The sequence below is a fragment of the Hyaena hyaena genome, unplaced genomic scaffold (assembly GCF_003009895.1).
Source record: "Hyaena hyaena isolate Hyena2069 unplaced genomic scaffold, ASM300989v1 scaffold_407, whole genome shotgun sequence".
NCBI lineage: Eukaryota > Metazoa > Chordata > Mammalia > Carnivora > Hyaenidae > Hyaena > Hyaena hyaena.
The window spans coordinates 252,522-276,919 of NW_024081037.1; the positions used below are offsets into that span (position 1 = coordinate 252,522).

At 36.0% G+C, this 24,398-nt stretch overlaps 1 protein-coding gene across 1 annotated transcript in view; it reads left to right on the plus strand.

The window, feature by feature from the left end:
* Positions 1 to 24,398, plus strand: part of LOC120245096 (ABI family member 3 binding protein) — a 202,315-nt gene that overhangs the window by 123,889 nt on the left and 54,028 nt on the right. Inside the window, exons 50-57 of the mRNA XM_039251968.1 lie at positions 583 to 657; positions 4,472 to 4,546; positions 10,988 to 11,047; positions 11,642 to 11,689; positions 12,624 to 12,704; positions 17,344 to 17,421; positions 22,241 to 22,306; positions 23,976 to 24,050. Coding sequence (XP_039107899.1) covers positions 583 to 657; positions 4,472 to 4,546; positions 10,988 to 11,047; positions 11,642 to 11,689; positions 12,624 to 12,704; positions 17,344 to 17,421; positions 22,241 to 22,306; positions 23,976 to 24,050 — 558 coding nt within the window. The remainder of the gene's footprint in view (positions 1 to 582; positions 658 to 4,471; positions 4,547 to 10,987; positions 11,048 to 11,641; positions 11,690 to 12,623; positions 12,705 to 17,343; positions 17,422 to 22,240; positions 22,307 to 23,975; positions 24,051 to 24,398) is intronic.

Consider the following 24,398-nt stretch of genomic DNA (forward strand, 5'->3'; position numbering starts at 1 on the left):
ATTGATTTTTACAGTGAATGTCCTAGAAGTACTTTAGGAATTGCCCAGGAAAGGAATAACTTTCTCAGGAATTGTATCCTTTCCATTTCTATTCAATTTTCTTCCCCAGAATGACCAGTGAAAACTATTGGGTTTACTAAGATTTTTTCCACTAGCACTTGGTATTAAAATACACTCATTTTCTAGGAATATTCAGAATGTGACATACCAACTTTGTTTTTAGAAGAAATTGTGTTTATCTGCACTTAAAATATTATACTGAAATATTCTGGTAAAACAGTATAAACCTATAATAAGGATGAATTCTTGTTATTATGAAATTTTTTTAACCTTTCAAAAGGTATTTGAAGTGGATATTTTGTTTGCCAGCTGAATATCTTAGATATCATTTAATGTACTTTCTTGTTTTGTTTTCCATTATAATAATATAAGAAATTTATTTCCCTTTATTTTGTGGTTCTTTGAAAGCTTTAATTGCATTAACTGCTGTGTATTTAGGTCTTCATCTTTGAGATTCTGCAGGCTTAGATACTGTGATTCTTGACACGCTCAAGAGCTACAAACCTATATTCTTTCTTTTAGCTCCCAAACAGACACCGCGAGCTTCTCCCAAACCAAAAACATCTCCACGTCCAAGAATCCCACAAACACAGCCAGGTAAAACCATATTTTATATTCTTGCCTGAAGAATTTGATATTAGTGAAATTACTCTATTGATATATAGTGGAGTTGGTTTTTAACTCTTGTAAAACAAGTTTCCCTTTGAAACAAAATATTTACATTTATTTTTGAACATCAAAAAGTATGTTACTGGAATAGCTTATTCCAGAAAGCTTCCCTATTATTACATTAATTGAAGAGGGAGCTGGAGAAGAATGGAATTTCTCCAGAGTAGCCTGCTTATTTCCATTGCCTCTCTGACTGTGGGAACACCTGTTCCTTCCATGGCCCTTGAATGTCCTTCTCCCTGCCAATCACCTATTATTTTTAAATTCCAGTAGATTTTATTTAAAGTATCTCATGAAGATTTATATATATATATATATGTAATATATATATATATATATATATATTCTCTCCTATAACATAATAATTATATACTATTGCTTTGGTTGTTTTGCTGTAAAATTGTGATAAGGACCCGAACAAGAGTCATTATAAACTATTTTTCAGTCTATTCAAGAGGCTCTTATTTAAATAGTTAAATCTAACCCTAACTTCTCAACCAAGATTTTTGTCCAATTTCTCCAACTTCCTCAGAGGATCTCTACTTGGGGCTACCCAACTTGACATGCCTCAAAGTTCATCATCTTTTCCTCCTTTCAATTTCTCATTTATGTCTATGGCAGGTTCTCAGTATTTTAAATCTAATTTTTACTCCTCTTCCTCACCTATCCTCTGCAATCCATCTGTTATTATGATACATTCAGTTCTTCTGAACACTTCTAGCATTGGTTCCTACTCCAAGCATGTACTTGGTCTGTTGTCATTGATCATCTCTTTTGTCTAATTTCAAATTATATCACTCCTCAGTGCTTAAGTGATTAACTAATTCCTTTCATCAGTTAGTCATTCAACAATTATTCACTGCATTCTGTGACTGTGTACCAGACATGGGATGTGAGACAGAATTGCATCCTTCTGTGGTCAAGGACTTTAAGTCTAGGCTCATCATGTAAATTTAAATATACCAATTATGCATGGTCTACTTCCAAAATGTATGAAGGTGCACCTACTCAATTTGCTAGAAAAGAAGCCTTCACTACCACTTATGGTCTGGGGAAAGGGAAATGTTAGCAGCATCAAATTATGCTTTATCAAGGTAGTAGTTCTGAATTCTGAATACTAATCCATTAATCATATGTCAGTATCCCTACCAAGAGAAAAAAAAACTGTAGATTTGGGCATGGTCTTTAACATCTGATTCTAAGAGAAATTTGGCCTATCATTTTTTTCTTTAAAGGAAAATTTCTTAAAACACAGCTCTATGTTCAACATCTAGCTAATGATTTTAAATATGCTTTAATGTATTTTTAAATGTGTTTTCGTTAATTACCAAAGCTTTGCTATGAAAATAATATGAGTATGATACATAGTGTATGAAAATACCATGGCCAAAATTCCATGGAATGTAAAATTTTAAATAATAATAATAAATACACTTGAAATATTAATACATAAATACTATGAAAAACAAAGATTAGTAAATAATCATTAATGAATAGAATAAGAACAAAAAAGCAAAGCAAGTACATTAAATTGGTAGAAAATTAAAATCTGACCATAAAAACTCAACAGATAAAATCACATGGGAAGAAGCAGCTGTCAGCTTTTTATTTAAATGTAAAGCATAGAACAAAAGTAGCAGAGAAAGGAGAAATGAAGAGAAGAAAGCATGAAAACTTGATGAGTGTTGGAAAATAGAAGATGGAAAATAAGTGCTTGAGTGTTAAGACATCAGGAATATAAATTCCTGGTTAGTAAAAATTTTAAAAGTAAAGGAGATATGAGGCAACAAAGAAGACCTCATTTTATCCTTTGAGCTGTATACTCTGTACTTACAGAAATACATGTAGTAAATCTGAGGCTTACTCTAATTTCCCCTATTCTAAAATTCAAATTTGTTTAATTTTTATTTAGACCTTTAGCCAATTTTATTCAACAAGATATGCGACTTCAGAATGGCTAAATTCATATGATTAGTGCATTCTACTCTCTAACCCTGAAATTTTAGAGTGGTTGTCAACCCATAACAAGACAGCCTCTTAATTCTGTCCCAACTGAGGCAACTCTCAGCCCATCAGCATCTCCCATGGAAAGTAACTGCAACCCAAATATTTCTGCCTTGTCTTTGCCACTTAAGAGAACGATTTGGAAAGTCAGTTGTGAAGAAGTAAATGCATTCTAATTATTCCCCTTAAAAGTGGGTGAAATTAGGAATTCCCTTACCCAAGAGAATGATCTTCCTGAATAAATCTTAGGAATGTTTGTGTATGTATACATATGCATCACTAAATCATTCAAAGATGAATAATCGAGTGCTGGTACTTTCTCCCTTAACCTTGACTAGCTAATGTAAATTTCAAAAGGTCATCTGGGTGAGAGAATGTTCTGTCCTGTGTACAATACCAAATGCAAATTATTATTGTTAGACTGTAAAGGGATCCCCAACAGCAGTGTGTATAACATTAAGTGCAACACGGTGTGACCACCCGCTACTTTTTTCAGAATGAAATGTTATAATTGGGCATACCATCTCTCTTCCTATTTATACTTAGATGGCAAGATTTAAGGGCAAAGTGGAATTAAAAAGTTTGGAACAAATCATCAAAAGTATTTTGTCATGGAATAAAGGTTTGATTTTTAGATTCCTGTGTTTATAGGTAATAGTCAACAACCCCATTATTAATTTTATCCTGATAAATCTTACAACCGTCAAAACTATGGGTGCTTCTGGTTTATGTAGAGATGAACAACATGAGAATCAGAATATACACAGACCTATCAATGTCAAATTTGTAAAAATCTAGAAGTGGAAAGAATTTTTATATAGTTTTTGCATTATTTTGACATTTCACATGTAATTCTCAAAACCACCCTTTGAGTTAAGACAGGTTTATTATTTCCACCTAAAAAATGAGAAACAACTTAAAATGTGATCTCGGCACTGGGATCTAGAAAGTACAAGTGTTTGCATCTAGTACTTATGTCTAGACCTCGACATTCAGTTCAAGTCTCATCACTGGTATTTATTACCGTGTAACCTCAGGCAGAAAGTCACCAAGCCAAGCTGTGAGTGAAGGTCATAATTCCTTTCTTCCATGATTATGGTGAGGATCAAAGGGCACAATCCTTATAAAACCATTTTTGAAATTATAAAATGAGCTGTAAATAAATTAGACCTTTTTTTCTGGTATCTATTAGTACCTCTTTACTCCAAAGAAACAGTTGTGAGTTTAAAGATTGATTTGGGGACTAAGAATGGCAGAGGGTGTGGAATGCAAGCCTACTCACTCCAATTCTTTTCTACTTCTCTTTTGCTGTTGGCAGAGCTGACTTTAAGCTTATCCGTGCTTCGTTGGCTTGTACTCTGACTTCACTGAATTAATCTTCACAGAAAGACATGAGGGTGGATTTGATGAGTCAAACAAACATCCAGAAGAGTGCTCTTGCATTAATTTAATTGCTATCTTTTCTGAAATAAAGATTTCAAAAACAAAAAACTTTATTCATCCTCCCCTTATGCTTAGTCATATTTTGTGGTTTCTCAGAAAACATTTTTCTTAAAGTATCTAGAATTCTTACTGATAAATTTTTAGAACTTAAGGTTTATTTTTCCATCTCACTCCCAATTCAATACTTCTTTTTTTTCATCAGTGGTCAGGGATACAATCTGTCACATCTTACATGTTAAGCATGCCTGGGAGATGCTGAAACAAAATGCCTCATGATCTGAGTTCTCTCTTTCAGCTCGTAAGGTGCCCCAGCGTGTTACTTCAAAGCCAAAAACGTCACCAAGTCCTGAAGTGTCCTCTACTCCACCTGGTAAATGAATTATTTCATTTTTAAGCCAAATGCATTCTCCTGTCACACTCTGCTGTAATGATACCTGAGATCTGACAGATGTGAGGTCAATACCTCACTTATGTTCAGATGCCATGTTGAATCATCCAATGCATGAGCATCTCAGAGGCTTCATACGTTATCCAGGTGTTCATATAGTAACCTGTTGATACAGTTAAAAGGCAGCAAATTATGCCAAGGGTAAATCCTCCTTCTAGAACTAATATTCTCATATAACAAAAATAAACCTACCAATGCTAACTGTATTATGTTCAAATGGTTCACCAAAATAAGATTAAGAATTTGAGACTTTTACCACATAAAATGATAAAAGTGTTTTGCATTATCTTCAGTTCAGTAATTTTACACTACCCAGCGTTGAGGTTTTTTGTTTATTTTTGTTTTTTCTGTCAAATGCTATTTTACCGGTTCATGGAGCAATAGCTTAGGTTGAGAAATAAAATTTTCACTCACACAAAACATTTCTTTAGCTACAAATCCATTTCTTGCCTATTATCTGAGAAGGTCTTTTTTCCATTTACTGGAATAAATAATTTCATATTATACCTGCAAGGACCCAAACATTCCCTGAGTCTTGCTGCCAATTCTCTAGGTCCTCGAGTGAGCTTAACAAGCCACAATTAGCTGAACAGTTCTCTAATAAACCAAACCAAGCTAATTTTTAACTAAGCGATCCAAGAAATGCTAAAATTCTTTTTTAATGGTCCAATTATTATAAATTTCTGGATGCTCCTAGAAGCCTATGGAACATTCCCAGAAGCAAAGGATTTCTAAGCTGTAGCATGAAATGATGGCATTTTGGAAGGAAACCTGAATTTACTTGCTATAAATGTCTTGCAATTTGTAAGCAGGTGGTATTGCTGCTGCCGTGGGAGTCTGGTGGTTGCATGTGGTGGTAGGCCAGAGAGAGGCTCCTTTGCCCGGAAGTTTAGAATTTAAATTCACACCACTAAATGCAACAGCCAATACTACAGACACCAATAAGAAAAAAACTTGCAAAAGGTCTTTCCACTTGCAAAAGTTCAATTTCTTATTTTCAGTTGTAGGGAAAGAGTGTAACAGTAATGGAGTCATTAATGATAACAACAGTAGATTTGAGTGATTTTTTTGGCTTTTCCTTCATGTTAAAGAAAGTAATGTTGTTGGTCCTGATGTGACTTAATCTCATTAACCAATATATCTAGTATGTAATTTTTTTCTTCTTAAATGCCAAATATTTTCCTTAATTCCACCGATGCCTTATTTTTCACAGGAAGTCTAACCTGTGAATTTGAGCACAGGGACAACAGCACAAACTGCCCTCTGGAGCCTCCATTGGGCTTATTCTGTCGACTCTCCATTCCACAGGCTCAGCTAGAATTCCGGCTCTAAACCCGGTGCTGGGCCACCACTGTATTCATCAGGGACTCCGCTGTTGCTCCAGGGGTGTGATGCTTACAGGAATAATCTTCAGTTTTCTCACAAGTGTTCAAACAGACTAGGTTCTGCTGTGCTCAGTTTCTTGGTCCTATCTGGGCTCAAGTTTACATCCTAACAAACTCAAGGACCAGTTTACCAGCCCCTATAGGTTGTATCTCAGAAAGCAGAGGGGAAATTACACATATATTTAATATGTACTTGTATCCTAGAGAAATAGATGGTCTGCAAAAGTTAGAAAATGTAAAATGTACTGCTGAAATCAAGACAGAGTTAATATTTTTTTAATGTTTGTTTATTTTCGAGAGAGAGAGAAACAGAGAGAGGGAGACACAGAATCCAAAGCAGGCTCCAGGCTCTGTACTGACAGCACAGAGCCCAATGCAGAATTCGAACTCACAAACCTTGAGATCATGACCTGAGCTGAAGTCGGATGCTCGACCAACTGAGCCACCTGGGCATCCCAAGAAAGAGTTATATTTTATCACAAGGTTTATCCCAAAATTTATTCTGAGAGATATCAGAGGTAACAAACTGGAGTTTTTAGACCTGTATCAAACAAGTCAGTCTAAGATATGCAATCCATCTCTTCCTTTCATAGATTCCTAGGTACAACACAGGTTTCATCCACTTAGGCTTTCAAAAACTATCTTCAAGTCACTCAGTTGAATTATCTCTCTAACACTTAATGAGAAATCTAAACAAATTGAGCCCACATGCCATGTCCACAACCAAAACAGAACTGGATTTTCTTCAGATCTGCCTTAAAAGAAGGATTTCAAATTCACAGCAAAGGACTGGCCCTGATACCTAGATCAACAGAGCTGGGCTTTCTTTGTAGATCTATTTCTAAACAAAGAGCTGTCTTGGCTTATGGTGACTCTTCTGGCCCACAGATACTTGGAGAGACTTCAGTTATTGGAAGTGAACCAGGAAGAAAATCTAAATTTCAGCAAATTATGCAATCTTCACAAATGTTCCATGTAACTACTCTCTGGTAAATTTTAATTCACAGCCTCACTGTAGCATTTTTGCAGTTAGTAAATGAGAGAATAATGATGAAATGCCTTTGGAGGCAGAATCATTAGTATGTAGGCAATGACTAGATGTGGCTATGGAGAGGAGTATGTCACTGTTGATTCTAGCTTGGACAAATGGTAGATGATAACGCCATTTACTAAGGCAGGAAACATAAAGGGTTTGGAGGACCACTACAACTTGCAAGTGGGAATGTCTAACTGGGGGCTGAAATGTATTTCTGTATTTCTAAGTCAAAGTTAAGATTTGGGATATCGATTTTGGGAATCGCCTGTCTACATATAGAAGGTTATTTAAATCTTGTGGGTGAATGACATCATCCAAAAGAAAGTATAGACTGAGAAAATAAGAGGTCAGAGGTAAAAGACTTGGGGGACAGTTACATTAGGAAATGAATAGGGGAAGACGAACCAGCAGAAGTTGGTGCCAAAAATACAGGAGAGTACCAGGAAGGAAGGCCTCAGGAGGCAAGGCAGGGAAGGGTGATCAACAACAAGTGAGGTAGAGAGGAATTTGAGGAACTGCTGGACCTGACAGTGCAGATCTAGAAACCCATATCTGAAACCTGTGGGTCCATGCTTCAAATCCAGCAGTTTTAAGATTTTAGAAAGGCTAAAACGGAACATATACCAAATACATGAATATTTTTTCAGTAAGTAGTATAAATAAAAGAGAATAAAAATTATAATTAGCCTTAGGTCTGGTCTAGTCAGGTTTTGCTGTCTAATTAGTTAATAAAAGACCTTAACTGTCTAATTAGTTAATAAAAGTTCTGAAGTCTCAAGACCTCAGAGCATTTGGACTTGAGAGCTATGGATAGAGCATTGTGGATCCATGGTTGCAGGAGATCAGTAAAGTGGAAGCCAGACCACAGCAGATGAAGATACAATTGAGAGACCAGGATGCAAAGGCCAATCGTTTTTTGATTGTATGAATGAGAGCAAGCAAGGAAAGGATGGTTTGAAGCAGAGGCCATATCAAGAAAATGATTACTATTTTTAGGATAATGGAGCATTTGGACTGTTTAATAGGTGAAGAGGGAGGAAATGATGGATAAATGGAAATATGGACTAATGGAGAAACATGTAAGATAATAGAAATAATGGAAGCCCCTAGAAGAGAAGGTGGCCCAGTGGCACAGGTAAAGCTCAGAAAGTGACCTTCAAACTGGTGGGAGATCTGCATCCTCCTAGATGGAATCTAAGGGTACAAGGTTAGGATAAAGGAACAGAGAATGTGGAGGTGAAAATGGTGGATAGTCCACATGTTTTACTTTTCCAAGTCAGTCTCTTTGTAGCTTACTGCAGGACTAAACCCCATGAAGACTTCATATTCTACCACCTTTATTGGAGAATAACAGATTAATTCTCTCATCTACGCTAGTGAAACATTCATGTACATTGATGTAGATTTGTCCATATTAGACACTTCCATTCATAATTGCCTTCATTGAATTTTTCTTTGGATTGGTGTACTTTATTTAAAAAGACAGTTAATATAGTCGGTTAGTTAATAAAAGTGATAAATTGGTTGATATAATGGAGTCTAAATATAATAACAGTATTATATATTAATTACATGTATTATAAAAATATTAACATAAGGAAATCAAAACTGCCTTTTCATATAAATTGTCATTATTTACACTAAGTTTCTGCCGCATTGAAGATTCAGATTTTAGGAATCACGCTTTTGTTAAATTATATATATGGAGGTATGCCACATAGGGAAATGGGAAAAAAAAAAAAAAAGTCTTCATTTCTTGGAGCTGCAGTTAACCAAGAGAATGATTCATATCCCTTTGCTATGAATATTTCTATTCCTTTCCACTGGTTTCACCTGCTTTAGAAAGTCTGCAGTGACAGTTTATTAAATCATCACTTCATGGTTAAAAAGTGCCAATTGCAGCAGCAGGAATCCACATTACCCCTGCCTACATTCCTCAGTAAACTAAAGCAGGCAGCAAGTAATGTATTTACAGTATATGGTGGATTTATTGATAGCACGTTTCTTCTCAGCCTCTACTTAATCCCAGGTCCTCTGTAGTTTAGAACCGTAGCCAATTAGGGTATTTATAAACTACAGGCTGCTTTATATAGCCATGATCTTCACAGAGCCAAATCAGTCTTTCACTCACCAGATAAACATTTAGATTTACAACTGGAAATTTCTCATATTTTACCATTCAAATCCTCAAAAATACTACATAGCAAAGGTCAAACATTCACTATTGTGGTAAGTTTTCTCTATTTTTATTGACCACTGATCTTTTTGAGGTTTTTTTTTTTTCTTCAAAAAATTCAGGAGTGTCTCGGTGGCTCAGTCAGTTATGTGTCTGATTTTGGCTCAGGTCATAATCTCATGGTTCATGGGTTCGAGCCCCACATCAGGCTCTGTGCTGATAGCTTGGAGTCTGGAGATTGCTTCGATTCTGTATCTCCCTCCCTCCCTCCCTCCCTTCTTCTCTCTATCTATCTCTCTGTAAAATAAATGAATAAACATTAAACAAATTAGTAATTCAAATTTTCAAGTTCCTGGGGATGTTACCTTTTAGCTCATAAAGTTTCTCAGTCAAGATTCTACTCAATGTACCAAATTCTACAACTATAACATCATTGGGATTTTGTGGCCTAGACTAAGAACACATGTGATATGTAAGTTAAATATGATCCTGTAAAGCAGTTAAGAGAGAGTGTCTATAACCTAATATAACCTTTTTCTACACTAATGGTAAAGTGGTGCTTGGCCACCTCATGGAGCAAAAGTTTTCCTTGGCTTTCCTGAGGTAGAATTCTAGCCCGAATCCTAATTTTTTCCCCAGTATCATTTAAGATACAAGAAAACAACAGTATCTACCAAAGGGACACTGGTACTTACCAAATCTTCAGTGTAGAATGAAAACCTTTCAGCAAGATAGTAGGTCTGAGAAGGACCTCTTTGTGGGGAAACTGAGCCAAAGAAGCACTTTGCCTTGTTCTTAGAAAGAATATATAAATCTATAATAATAATAAACAAATTACCTTGGCATTTTCCTTAGTGAAAATTAAGGCATCAAATTCCCAGCCTACTATTTTATTTCACCAAAATAGAACTGGGAACAGATGTTAAAAAATGTACTGGATATAAGAGACCGACTCTAAGTAGGTCTCTTTTAGCTGACATTTTTGTCCTTAGTTGTCATTCTTTTATCTGTCAGGAGACCTTGAAACCTAATATACCTGGAGCCACATCACTAAGAATGACAAAAATGGCAACATTTATCTAGCATTTACTATGTAACAAGCATTCTCCTAAACTTTATATGTAGTATCTTCTAATGATGAGCAGTTTCTTCTTGTTCCATTTTCTCCTGGTAATAACTGTTAGTGCCTTTCAGAATAAAACCTTGTTCTCCTCTTAGATCTTCAAGAATTTGTCTTTCTTGCTGTCTCCCTTAATTTGCAGGCCATTTATGCCTACATTATCTAGGGCAATGTATTTGCTATTGCTCTTAGTGGACTCTTAGCATGAATATCAAATGGCAGCTAACCACATCAACCAAAAGCTGACTTTCTGGTTTTCTTTTTATTTTAGGATTTTATTTTTAAGTAATAAGATCTATAGCCAACATGGGACTCGAACCTATAACTCTGAGATCAAGAGTCACATGCTCTACCAACGGAACCACCTTCTCTTATTTAATGACATTCATTATTTCCTCTTTTCTTTTCCCCAAGAGAGGCTTCACAATGTACTGTGACCAATTTTAATGACCACCAGAACCTTCCTCATACAAGTAACTTTTTTTATATTTTGAAAATATCAGTCATGTTCTTGGCTTTTTACTCTTTAGCCGTTGTGAAAATATCATTGCTTTATTCATGTTTTTCAGGATATTGTATTTGTGGGTTTCATTTCGCTCCAGATGTGACATTTAGAGTACAGTGTTTTATAATCTTTTTCTTTCAGTTCCAAGAGATGTGCTCCTTACCCCAAAACCAGAGCCTGAAGTCTCTCAGCATGAACCTGGTAAATAAATTACTTTGTTTCCCCAGCTAGGAAGCATCTTTAAAAAAAAAAAAATGTTCTTGAGGTAAATATATTTTTTAATAATTGTGAAACAAATTTGGAGAAAATTATAGATACAAAATGTGTATTTCTTTGTTGTGAAGATTTAATCTGATGAATTGCTTGAATTTATTTTCTCTGATTAACATGAGGGAATAGTATATAATTAGTTTATTTTCCCTGGAAGTGTTTCCATTTAAAAGGAGATCATACTAAAATTATAAAACATATTTATTAACTGGGCCAACCACTTTTTTACATTCTTTCAAAATGCAAATATAACTCCATTCCACTGTGGGTGTACTGTGTCAAAAATGTGCATGCCTACTCAAAAATTGTCCTCAATGTCATAGTGAATGAATGCTATCTTTAATGTTTTAGCCATACTAAGTTTCCTAAGTGGCATCTAATATGCAGAAATTTCTCATACTTATTGTGATTCTTTGAGAATGTTTAAATGTTCAGATGGAAGCATATAGAAACACAGAAATGATGTTTACTTAACCAGGTAGTAAATTCTTATAAATATATTTCCTCGGTTTGCTTTTGGCCTAGTTCTGCAACCTGTTACCTTTAGAATCGATCCACCAGAGACAACAATAGGTAATGGTTTTCCCCTATCAACCAACTCTAATTGTTTTCTTTGCTACAAATTGCAGGTCTTTCTCAACTTATCATATTGAACATCGTGTCTTCTTAATCCATTTCATCATCTCATTGTCATTACTCCTACTCTTTCCAAAATAAAAAAGCAATGGTTTCACTGTTTTAAAGGCCTTGCTCTGAAGACCAACTTAAGACAGCTTACTGCTGAGTTCTTCTTCACCTACCTGCCTCTGTATTTCCATGCTCAGAATGATTCTACATGCTCATGTCCATCGAGTTAATATTTTCTGCAGTTTCAATGGTTCTCAGCTGTAGTGTTACAACACACTAGCATGTGACCAGTTATGAAAAGTTCTGGCAAGTAATTATTATTAATATCTGTCAAAATACTGAAATTTGCCAATGGTCTATTTTTAAAAATAAACTTGAGGAGACTCCAGATAACCACTACAATAATGAATATTTTTCACTCATTTTGTAATCCTGTATGTTCTCTTGGTGAATTCTTACCCTAGCAAGTTTAGCATCTAATATGAACACACACACACACACACACACACACACAGAGAGAGAGAGAGAGAGAGAGAGAGAGAGAGAGAGCGCACACACCACAGCTGACAGACCACGACTGTTTCTAACTTCTATTCCATCTTAACCAGGAGTGGTCATAGAGCATGTCAAACATTGACTGTTATTTCTTATCTATCCTGGTAGGAAAGAACAACAACAACAAACAGTTGAGAACCATTATTATTATATTTCAGTCATTTCCATGAAGGTTCTGTGTACACCTAACTCTCTTCTTCATGATCCACCTAATTTCTTCCTTTTTCTGTTTCAAACGAAGGAAACTCGTGTAATATCATTCTGGCTTGGTGCTGGATTTCACATCTCAAGATTGATACCACTCCTATTTTTTTTTTTTTTCCAGTTCCTTTAGAGACACGAGGCAGCCCTTTTATACCTATGATTTCACCAAGTACTAGTCAGGAGGAATTGCAAAGCACTCTGGGTAAGTTTTGTTTTCAGATTTCAGTCCAAGGAGGACCTACATTTTAGGGATTGCCCTTGAGGTAACCATATGTACGTTGTGTTCATGGGATGTTTCCAAACAATAGAGGGTCTTTTTCTATCATTATAAAAAATATCCATTTCATTTGATTCTTTTACATTAACTGTATACTTGTCCTTTAAAAAGTTATTTTGATTTTTAATAAAAAATGAGAACATTTTAAAACATCCTGATAAAATTTTAACTGCTTTAAAAAGAATGCTCCTAAAGTATATCAATTGTATACTTTTTGGTTGCTTTATCCATATTTATAGCTGCCTTTGGAAAGAAAAGTTTCATCTAATATTTACAGAGTATTTTATGGGTGCTAAGTGAAATGCTAAGCAACAGAAATTCCAAAAAAGAAATTGTTTTGAGAGTGAATCCTTACCCTAGCAAGTTCAGCATCTAATATGAACACAGGATTTAGTAATGGGCTATGTGTATGGGTTTTTATTTTTAAAATGTATTTATTGTTTAATGTACATCCAAGTTAATTAGCATATAGCACAACAATGATTTCAGAAGTAGATTTCCTAATGCCCCATACCCATTTCAACCATCCCCCTCCCATGACCCCTCCAACAACCCTCTGTTCTCTATATTTAAGAGTCTTCTATGTTTTGTCCCCCTCCCTGTTTTTTATATTATTTTTGCTTCCCTTCCCGTATGTTTATCTGTTTTGTATCTTAAATTCCTCATATAAGTGAGGTCATATGATATTTGTCTTTCTCTGACTAATTTCACTTAGCATAATACCCTCCAGTTCCAGTTCCATCCACGTAATTGCAAATGGCAAGGTTTCATTCTTTTTCATTGTTGGGTAATACTCCATTGTATACACATACCACATCTTTATTCATTCATCCATTGATGGACATTTGGGTCTTTCCATACTTTGGCTATTGTCAGTAGCACTGCTATAAACATTGGGGTGCATGTGCCCCTTTGAAACAGCACACCTGTATCCTTTGGATAAATACCTAGTAGTGCAATTGCTGGATTATAGGGTAGTTCTATTTTTAATTTTTGAGGAACCTCCATACTGTTTTCCAGAGTGGCTGCACTAGTTTGCATTCCTATCAGTAGTGCCAAAGAAATCCTTTTTCTCTGCATCCTCCTCAACATCTAATGTTGTCTGAGTTGTTAATGTTAGCCATTCTGACAGGTGTGAGGTGGAATCTCAGTGTGGTTATAATTTGTATTTCCCTGATGATGAGTGATGTTGAGCATTAATTCTTGTGTCTGTTAGGCATCTGGATATCTTCTTTATAGAAGTGCCTATTCATGTCTTTTGCCCATTTCTTCACTGGCTTATTTGTTTTTGGGGTGTCAAGTTTGAAAAGTTCTTTATAGATTTTGGATACTAACCCTTTATCTGGTATGTCATTTGCAAATATCTTCTCCCATTCTGTTGGTTGCCTTTTAGTTTTGCTGATTGTTTCCTTCACTGTGCAGAAGCTTTTTATTTTGAAGAGCTCCCAATACTTCATTTTGATTCTCTTGCCTCCAGAGACATGTTGAGTAAGAAGTTGCTGCAGCCGAGGTCAAAGAGACTTTTGCCTGCTTTATCCTCTAGGATTTTGATGGCTTCCTGTCTTATGTTTAGATCTTTCGTCCATTTTGAGTTTATTTTTGTGTATGGTGTAAGAATACAATCTGGGTTCATTTTTTTCATGTCTCTGTCCAGTTTTCCCAGTACCATTTGCTGAAGAGGTTGTCTTTATTCCATTGGATATTCTTTCCTGCTTTGTCAAAGATTAGTTGGCCATATGTTTGTGGGTCCATTCTGTTGCATTGATCTGAGTGTCTGTTTTTGTGCCAGTACCATATTATCTTGATGATTAAAGCTTTGTAATACGTCTTGAAGTCCGAGAATGTGATGCCTCCAGCTTCGGTTTTCTTTTTCAAGATTGTTTTGGCTATTCTTGGGTCTTTTCTGGTTCTATACAAATTTTAGGATTGTTTGTTCTAGCTCTGTAAAGAAGGCTAGTGTTATTCTGATAGGGATTTCATTGAATATGTAGATTGCTTTGGGTAGTGTCAACATTTTAACCATGTTTGTTCTTCCAATCCAGGAGCATGGAATATTTTTCTTTGTGTGTGTGTGTGTCTTCTTCAGTTTCTTTCATAAGCTTTCTATAGTTTCAGTGTTTAGAATTTTAACCTCTTTGGTTAGATTTATTCCTAGGTGTTTTATGTCTTTTGGCCCAATTGTAAATGGGATCGAATCCTTGATTTCTCTTTCTGTATCATTATTGGTATATAGTAATGCAACTGATTTCTGTGCATTGATTTCATATCCTGCAACTTTGCTGAATTCTTGGATCAGTTCTAGCATTTTTTTGGTGGAATCTTTTGAGTTTTCTATAGAGATTATCATGTCATCTGTGAAGAGTGACTTCCTCCTGACTGATGTGGATGCTTTTTATTCCTTTGTGTTGGCTTATGGCTGAAGCTAAGACTTCCAATGTGGTGTTGAATTCAGTGGTGAGAGTGGACATCCCTTTTGTGTTCCTGACCTTAGGGGGAAAGCTTTCAGTTTTTTCCCATTGAGGATGATATTAGCAGATATATGACTTTTATGATCTTGAGGTATGATCCCTCTATCCCTACTTTCTTAAGGGTATTTTTTTTTATCAAGAAAGGATGCTATATTTTATCAAATGCTTTCTCTGAATCTATTGAGACGATCCTGTGGTTCTTGTCCTTTCTTTTATTGATGTGATGTATCACATTGATTGTTTTGCGGATATTGAACCAGCCCTGCATCCCAGATAAATTCCACTTAGTCATGGTGAATAATTCTTTTAATGTATTTTTGGATCCGGTTGGCTCATATCTTGTTGAGGATTTATGCATCCATATTCATCAGGATATTGGTCTGCAATTCTCCTTTTTAGTTGGATCTTTGTCTGATTTGAGAATCAAGGTAATGCTAGTCATAGAAAGAGTTTGGAAGTTTTTCTTGTTTTAATTTGAATCACATAACTTGGTATTACTTGCCCCATTTTACACATTAGAAAATTGGGGCATAGAGATATTTGAAAATTTGGCCGAGTCACACAGCTAATGTCAAAGCTGGATTGGAACCCACATACTCAGTGACCAGAGCTCCTGGGATTCACCCCAGTATTGCTCATACAGTGAGTGTGACAGAGAAATAAGGTACATGCTAAACAAACAAACCACCAGGTGCATCAGAGGAGGCTTCACAGAGGAGGTGACATTTACCCTGGATTTTCAAATTGGGTTGAGAGTTGAAGTTAAAGATGTGAAATGTCCTTTCAGGTTAAAGACAGATGGGAGAGAGGCAGTGTGGAGAATGGTAGTCAGGCTAATCTTATGGGCATGTGAGTCACCTGGAAAAAACAAGGATAGATAGAAGCAACAGGAAGGTTGGTGGGGATGAACTCTGCCATGTTTTCAAGGAGTTCAGCCCCAGTGTATTCACTGCATGGGAAACCCCACTTTGCCTGACCTCCAACTGAAAATAAATCAGAAAACAAGAGTTCACAGGGTGTTTTGTTTTTTGTTTTTTGAGGTTTTTTTTGCTGGTTCCTCTGCCCTGTCCAAGCTACATCCCATGTGGCTGTGTTTAAATCACTGGCCTTATTTTCTTCCCTATGCCCCTTTTCAAATAAACCTATCCTTTGTGTGTGTCTACTGAGATGAAGTTACTGATTGCATTTCCAAATGAAATCATTTTTGAAGGAAAATAATTTTAAACTGAGAAAATACACCCTAATTTCCAAATACTCATATATTCTAGCCATGGCCTTTGAAGTGAACATCACCCATGATGGCAAAGCTAAAAGTACTTTTCAAGAACCACTGCTAGATATACTAATTATCTATCTTCTACACCTCATTTGTTTAAATGCATCTCGGTTTATTGAAGCAGGAACCATTAGCTGCCAACTCACAAGTATCTCTGTTATGAGCAAAAGCCAGATTACAAAGCAGGGCAGAAAAGATGACCATTTATTATATGTACCCAGTATTTCCTTGGATACAGCGTGTGGCAAAGTGAACAATGTAAATTTCTATGTCTATATGATGCTGTGACAACACAAATTAATATTGGTGTAGAAGTATTGCTACACTTATTTTATTTTGTCAGGAGAAATGTGTCTATGTCAATAACCCAACTTTGATTCTTGCGTGACATAAGTAGAAGAATGTTTATTCCTACATGGCATAAATGTACCTCTTTTCATAATACGTATTTCTTTTCCAGCTCCCGTAAATAACTTATGGAGTTTATGGGATAGAGAGGAGGCATGAAGGCAATAATATATAAAAACAGTTAACAGGCACAATTCAAGAACAGCCATGTCTAGGGTCATGAAACAATAATTGTGAACTGAAAGCTTTTGAAAATCCTTATAATTACTATTAACATAATAGTGCAATAGTAAATAGAATAAATTAGTTATTAAAATGTACCTTTAACCTTAAAATATTATGATGACTAGGCATACTTATAAATGCAGTTTCCTTTTTTTCACTGCATGGGGTGGGAAAAAAGTGTGGGTTTTTTGACAAGTTCATGGTGATAATTATTTAAAGCCAGTCACCTTCCTCTGTTTTTCCCCAGCAGAAACAGAACAATCCACCCGAGAATTCTTTACAACTAAGATTCCACTAACAACTGAATTGACAAAGACAACTCAGGGTAATGTTATTTCCCCACTTCTGTGTAGGAAACTTTTCTTTTTCATCTTTAATCAGAAAAGAAATTTTCTTTTCAGAATGTCAGTTTTCATCACAATGGATTAGTTTTCTTCATTTCATAGACGGAGGACATCAGCCGAATATGAATATTGATACGTACTTCACTTGAATGTAGGGAGGACAGTTTCTTTAGTTAGAACTTTACTTTTGAATATATGATCAACCACTTGATGCTGATAACTAAGAATAAAAGCCTCCCCACCCCCTTTTTTCTTTGCTTAACCTTCATTTGCCTCATTTTCCACATCTGATAAATAAAAATTTTTATTATCTTTATTCTTCCCCATTCTTTTCTTTCTCCTCCTATTCCTCCCCCTCTTACTTCTCCCTTCTCCTTTCTCATTCGCTCTTCATCTTCCTCTGTCCCTTCTCTTCTACTTGCTGACCACATTGATATTGCAGCCTGAGGAAAGAAACAAGTAGTAAGAAAAATCAGTTTTTAAAGATGACATCATATTTGGGATACCTGGGTGTCTCAGTCAACTGAGAGTCTGATTCTTCTTTTCGGCTCAGGTCATGATCCAAGGGTCGTGGGATTGAGCCCCACATCAGGATCTGTGCTGAGTGTGTAACCTGCTTAAGATACTCTCCCTCCTTCTGTCCCTCTCCTTTGCTTGCTCTTCTCTCTCTCTTTCTTTCTCTTTCTCTCTCAAAGAAAATGACTTAATATTTAAACATCTAGGAAGGGTTTGAGGGAGATTTCCTTCTTTTATTTCTTCCTTCCTACTTTTTTGGGAAGTGTTACTCATCTACACAAAGCTCTATCTCATCTTTATGCTTGCAGAAATCTTTCCTTTTTGTATTTTTCTATCGTATTTAGGTTATAACCAGTTGTGGATTTCTTATATTTTTGTAGTTTCTTTTCTTTTTGTTCTAAATGATCCCTTTTCCTCATCTCTACCTCTTTCATATGGTAGGAATCCAAAAACCAAAAGGTAAACTGATTTTACTTATCGTAAATTACAATTTGTGAACAAAATTTGGAGGAAGAAGTTTGAAATAATAGAAAATGATGATAAAAAGAAATCTAATTTTAGGACATTTCATAAGTAGAGCAGTACTTATTGTAAATAAATATGACTAGAGCACCTTATGGCTGAAGATAATTCTTGTAAAATTTCTCAATCTTCTTTAACTTGTTTGGTTTCATTTTTATTATGTTTTTAATGTTTATTATTCACCTTATTACCTTTCTGCTTGTTAACTTTTTAAAGTATTTTTTTTAATTTTTTAATGTTTATTTTTGAGAGACAGAGAGAGAGAGAGACAACACCAGTGTGGAAGGGGCAGAGAAAGAGGAAGACACAGAATCCAAAGCAGGTTCTGGGCTCTGAGCTGTCAGCACAGACCCAACTTGGGGCTCACACCCACCATAACCTGAGCCGAAGTTGGACGCTTAACCTACTTAGCCACCCAGGCACCCCAAAATGTTTGTTTATTTTTGAGAGAGAGAGCAAAAAATGGAGGGGCAGAGAGAGAGGGTCATAGAGGATCTGAAGTGAGTTCTGTGCAGACAGTGGAGAGCCCACTGTGGAGCCTGAACCCATGAACCCGAGATCATGACCTAAGCTGAAGTCAGATGCTTAACAGACTGAGTCACTCAGGTGCCCATTGTATTTATTGACTTTTTATTTATTTATAAATCCACACAGAAGAAACCTAATATAATGCCAGCCCTCCTACATCCTGATTACCAGCTTCGACCATTAACAATAGATGGTCAATCACATTACATCCATAATGTGCCCTCAGTTTTGCACATTTATTTTTTTGTTTTTGCTTAATAGAAACAATTAGTGTCTTATTTAATAGAAGATAGTTGGATTCTCATAATGAAACACATTGTTTCTGCAACAAAATATATAAATATTTATAATAAGCAGCATAAAAATGACTAATTCAGTTCAGGTTGTGCTGCCAAATGAAAAAAAGATTTCAGATTTTTAGAGCTTTATAGATTTCAGAATTGAGGAAACGTGATTATAGGCCCATTTTTTTCCCTGCTTTGCTTTTTCTTACTTTAATGGGAGTATCGCTATTATGTCACCATTACTAATATATGTGGAATTTTTATCAAATTCTTTTAGAACATGGCTTTATTAGATAGAAGTTTCATCGTTGATGGGGGTATATGCAGAATCTGATATCATTATATGAAATGGCTTAACATATTTACACAATGAAAACAATATATTTTAATTATTTTCTCATGTTCTAAGGATCATTAGCTTGAGCCTAAACTGTGCTGCCCTGGGATTCATATTTTTCTAGGCTTCCACCAAGGATCTTTAGCGTGAGCTCCCCAGGGATTTGCTGGTATGAGGCAACAAACAATGTCCTGGGAAGGAACTCCTCATAAGGATGAGAGTAGCACTCACAGGCTGGTCCAACCCAATAGCCCTGCTTTACCGAGAGGGTCCACTTCCACAAAGGCATGCTGTGGGTCACTAGGATCGCCCTCAATAAAACCCTCCTAAATGTTTGCCTGGGCTCTGTGGAGGAGGAAGTCAGCTATTTTCTTTTTGTTACATTGCATTGTGTTTATTGTGTTTCTAACTTCAGGCATTAGGAGCATAAGGCAGCTCTCAGCAATTTGAGAGAGGTGCTATAGGGGTGAAATTAGTCCTCTTGATCTTTGCATTATCCCCATGTGTTACCATGACCCTTGTGGCTTTCTGATTTCCAAGCCCTCCATAATGGGGCCCAAGTGCTCCACCAAAACTCTGCCTAAAACCCGCAGCATGAACCTGCCAATAGAATCTCCAGCAACTTTTCTCTGTGACACCTCTGCTCCTTTGCCTACTGAGACAATTCACCTGCAGCACCCTATAATCAAAACCCTGAAATATTCATATTTTTTTTTGTTTTTGTTGTTTGGCCTTTCTCAAATTTTAACAGGAATCCCCTTGGCTAGAGACACCCTGGGGACACTGTGTTTATTTTACTTATTTCAACTCCCTTATCCCTGCCCACCCAGAGAAAGTTATATCTTACTTACCCTCTCCCTGTGTTGGGCGGAACATGACTCCTTACAGGCCATCTTTTACAACTATTTCTATTATTAGTCATTAAAAACTGCAGTTAGGTTCACAGAGCTCCTTCTTCTTTTATTTTTTTTTTTTAGTTTAAAACTAAAACCGTAGAGTAGTTTCTTCAAGGTCATGTGTTATTCAATGATAAGCTACATGAGTAACTCACAGTCTAAACTCAAGTTATAGTCCAACTCTTGCATGAAAAATTCTGTCTAGATTTAAGTCAAGATTGTGGGGAAAAAATAAAGCAAAGATTCTGATCCTATGGCTTTGAAATACTAAGTGTCGTGCTGATTATTTCTGTGCTCTGTTTTATGTCCATTTCCTGTCTGAGGTTTTAAAATTTATCTTTGTTCTAGAATGAGACTGATAAGAACCATGATTCTTGTATTTCTTTAAACTAAAAACAATCTAACATTGAAGAAATTAACATGAGAAAACTGAAATAGATTAAATTCACAGGACTCCTACCACTAGCAAGAAAATTTTGAAGAATAACATTTACAAATCATCATCACACACTTTAGGGTGTAACGAGAATTAATATTTTATAACATCAGTGCCTCTCTTCACTCTAGTTGCTACACTTTGAAAGGCCCACACTAAACCTATAGAGAATTTCAAAATGCGTCTGCTGTTGTTGTCCTCAAGTATGGCAAAATTCTGCTCATCAGTCTTCACATTGGAAGCTCATAAACGAGCTATAGTATAATCTGTTTTGCGGGTGTATTTTTTTTATCTTGGTAGGCAAGGCCTCGCTGATTTATGATTATATAAATACTCAAGATGTGAACAAAATCATTAAAACGATGTAATCTTCTTACATAGTTTGCAAGAAGAATTTTTTCCAGTCTTAGCTAAAGCATTACCAAGAGAGTTGGTAGTAAGGAGGCAGTGTGGTGTGTCAAGGGGGCAGAGGAGGGAAGGGAAAGATGCAGAAATTCCAGGAGGAAAGCATACTCTAAAATCTTAGGAAGCAAAAGTATTTCAGCTGAGTTTCTCATGAATTTGCTTACAATGGTTAATCATTTTTTAACTTTATTCAGCAAGTAGGAGCTTTCACTGTGCCAGACCCTGAATAACAGGAGCAGAAAATGACAAGACAGGGCATTGATCCCAGAGCTTGTTCGAGTTCTTGCTCCTTGCTTACCCTGTCTTAACAGCCAGGGCACCAGAGGTTGTTTTCTCCCATTCCTAAAACTTTAATGGTTGGTACGAAGTATTCATTTCAGAGTTTATGAGCTAAGACAGTTTGATGGAGACCGCATGTTCCTACTCTTCTAACATACCTAAAAATATATACTATTTTACCTTTGAAATTACCTGTCTTCTTTGGCCAAATAATGTTCCATTATGACTTCCTAATTGAGAGATGTGGGTGGATGGATGGATGGATGGATGGATGGATGGATGGTAGGTTTATGTTAACCATGTTAAGCAACCATTGTAAAATAAATGCCCTTGAGAAACATGGACAAAATGAAGACTAATCCTTAACACGCATTGCAAATGACCCATCTCACCTGCTGTGCACCTTTATTTCCAGTCATGAATATGTTTACTTGTTTTATTTTCCTTAGCAGCTGTGCTGTAAAAGCATAATTGCAGGTTTCAAAACATCCTTTCTACTTCATGCAAAGTGCATTAATTGTTGGTCCCTAAGATGCTAAATCTCCACTTAATGGAATGTTGGTTATTCACATTTGTGAAGCCTTCTCTCTGTTTCAGCCCCACATAGATTGTACACTACTCCTGTGAGGCCCAGAACACCTGACAAAGCACACACCAGACCTGGTAAGACCCAGTTTCTCTTTTTGGTGACCTAAATAATGAGCACAGCTGAGAAGGCAAAGAAACAGCAACATACACCAAAGGATGGATATAGATCCTTAAATGGTAATAAAAGATGTACAGAAATTCAGCTCCTTGTGGATAAGTAGAGAGGTAATGATGAATCCATGGAAGTGATATGATATGACTAAGAATTTTAAGGATGACCAGATATAAAGACTCTTATGGAACTTTATCAGTATAGGAGTATTTTTATAATAGCATTTGTATGTAAATCTCATGGAGAATCCTTTAGTTTTCCATGGCAATTACAGAAACAGCATTAGAGTTAGGTATTCAGATACTACTAACTCTCAAATGTGATTTAAGAAGAGATGGTCTCTTTCAGTATGAAAGACCCTTGTCCTGGGAGAGTATTTTTACTTGATTCCTTCAGATGATAAAATATACACACATTTTATGGGTTGTGTACAGTAAAAATGTAAAAAACATTGGAGAATATACTTACTGAATTCTCCAAAAGCTCTAAGATCTCCCTCACTGAAGCTTGTTAATGAAAAGATAACTCAGGAAGGTTGATCTGGTTCATATAAATTGCTCCTGTGCTAAAGCACAAGTTGGACCAAAGACACTGGTATTATCTGCCCTTCAGTTGCTGCAATTCTAAGTCATCTTAAAGTTCTAAATGATGAAGCTGATTTATAAATTAATGTTCTTGGTGAATATCTCTTCAGGTATGTGGGAGAAGGAACAGTGATTCTTTTTATCCTTTAGTTTATGGAGATCCCGTACTTTTTTTTTTTTCTTCTTCAGTAATATTCCAATACCTAAAGGTAATTAGGCACAGACATCTTTTATAAACAAATGTATCTCCATGTACGAAATAGCTGTTGAGAGCTTAATGTGTGGCTGGTTGTATTAAAGGTTTCTACAAAATAATGAAACAGTAACCGTAGCTAACATTGACTGAGGGATTCCCATATGTCTTGTGGGGTACAGATGAGGAAGCCAAGGCATGCGAAGAGCTAGGAAGTAGATTTGAAGGTAAGCAGCCTGGCTCCAGAACTTGCTCTCTCAATCACAATACACTTATTGCTTTTCCCTGAAGAGTCTTCCAAACAGACAGGTGACCTCTTAAAGTTTGGTAATGCTCTGGCTCTCCATAGAGCAGGGGAGAAATTTAAACAATTTCATCATATTCTGTGTTCAACAATGGACTTATGCCAGGTTAAGAAGGAATATTTGTACCTAGAGACCCCTGTAGAAGAACCACCAACTTATGAGTTATGAATTAATGCCTTGGCACTTCAAGTTTGGTTTTTCATTGAGTGTATGTAGCCTCAATCTTTCTTCAGTTCTGTTTTGGAATGTATCTAGTGTTTATAAATGAAGCGAGGAATTTCCCATTTAGACATAAAAATTTCCTTGCCAGTTATTTCTTCAAGCCCAATGATCATTTCAGAGACAAACTCAAGTCTCTATTTCCAAGTTCAAATCTATGATTTTAAACCAGAATTGTGGTTTCCATATTCTGAACAGTAGTGTGTGGTAAGCCACAATTGTTTTATTGCCCAGTTAAACGACTTCTAATTCTCTGGGAACTTTTGTTTTCCTTGACTGCAAAATTTTAATAAGAAAATACCTAACCTTTTTATCTCCCATTTTATTGTAGCTCTGAATAAGACAACTACAAGACCTAGTAGACTCAAACCCAGTGGGACACCTAAAGGGAATGGAATGGGAACAGGTAATGATCACAAATTTATTTTCTTTTAATCCTCTCTAAACTAAAAATGTTTTCATTCAAAATTCATACTTCTGTTGAATTCACACTTAAAATTTCTTTTTTTTACTAGTTTTGGAAGTTCTTAATATAACTGGAATTGGAAATTGGAAATCTTTCCAAAATCAAAATTTCCAATGTCTCTGAAAACACTGAAAAAGAATTTTTGGGGGATGCCTGGGTGGCTTACTGGGCTGAGTGTCCAATTTCAGCTCAGGTCATGATCTCATGGTTCATGGGTTTGAGACCCGTGTCGGGCTCTGTGCTGACAGCTCAGGGGCTGGAGCCTGCTTTAGATTCTGTGTCTCCTTC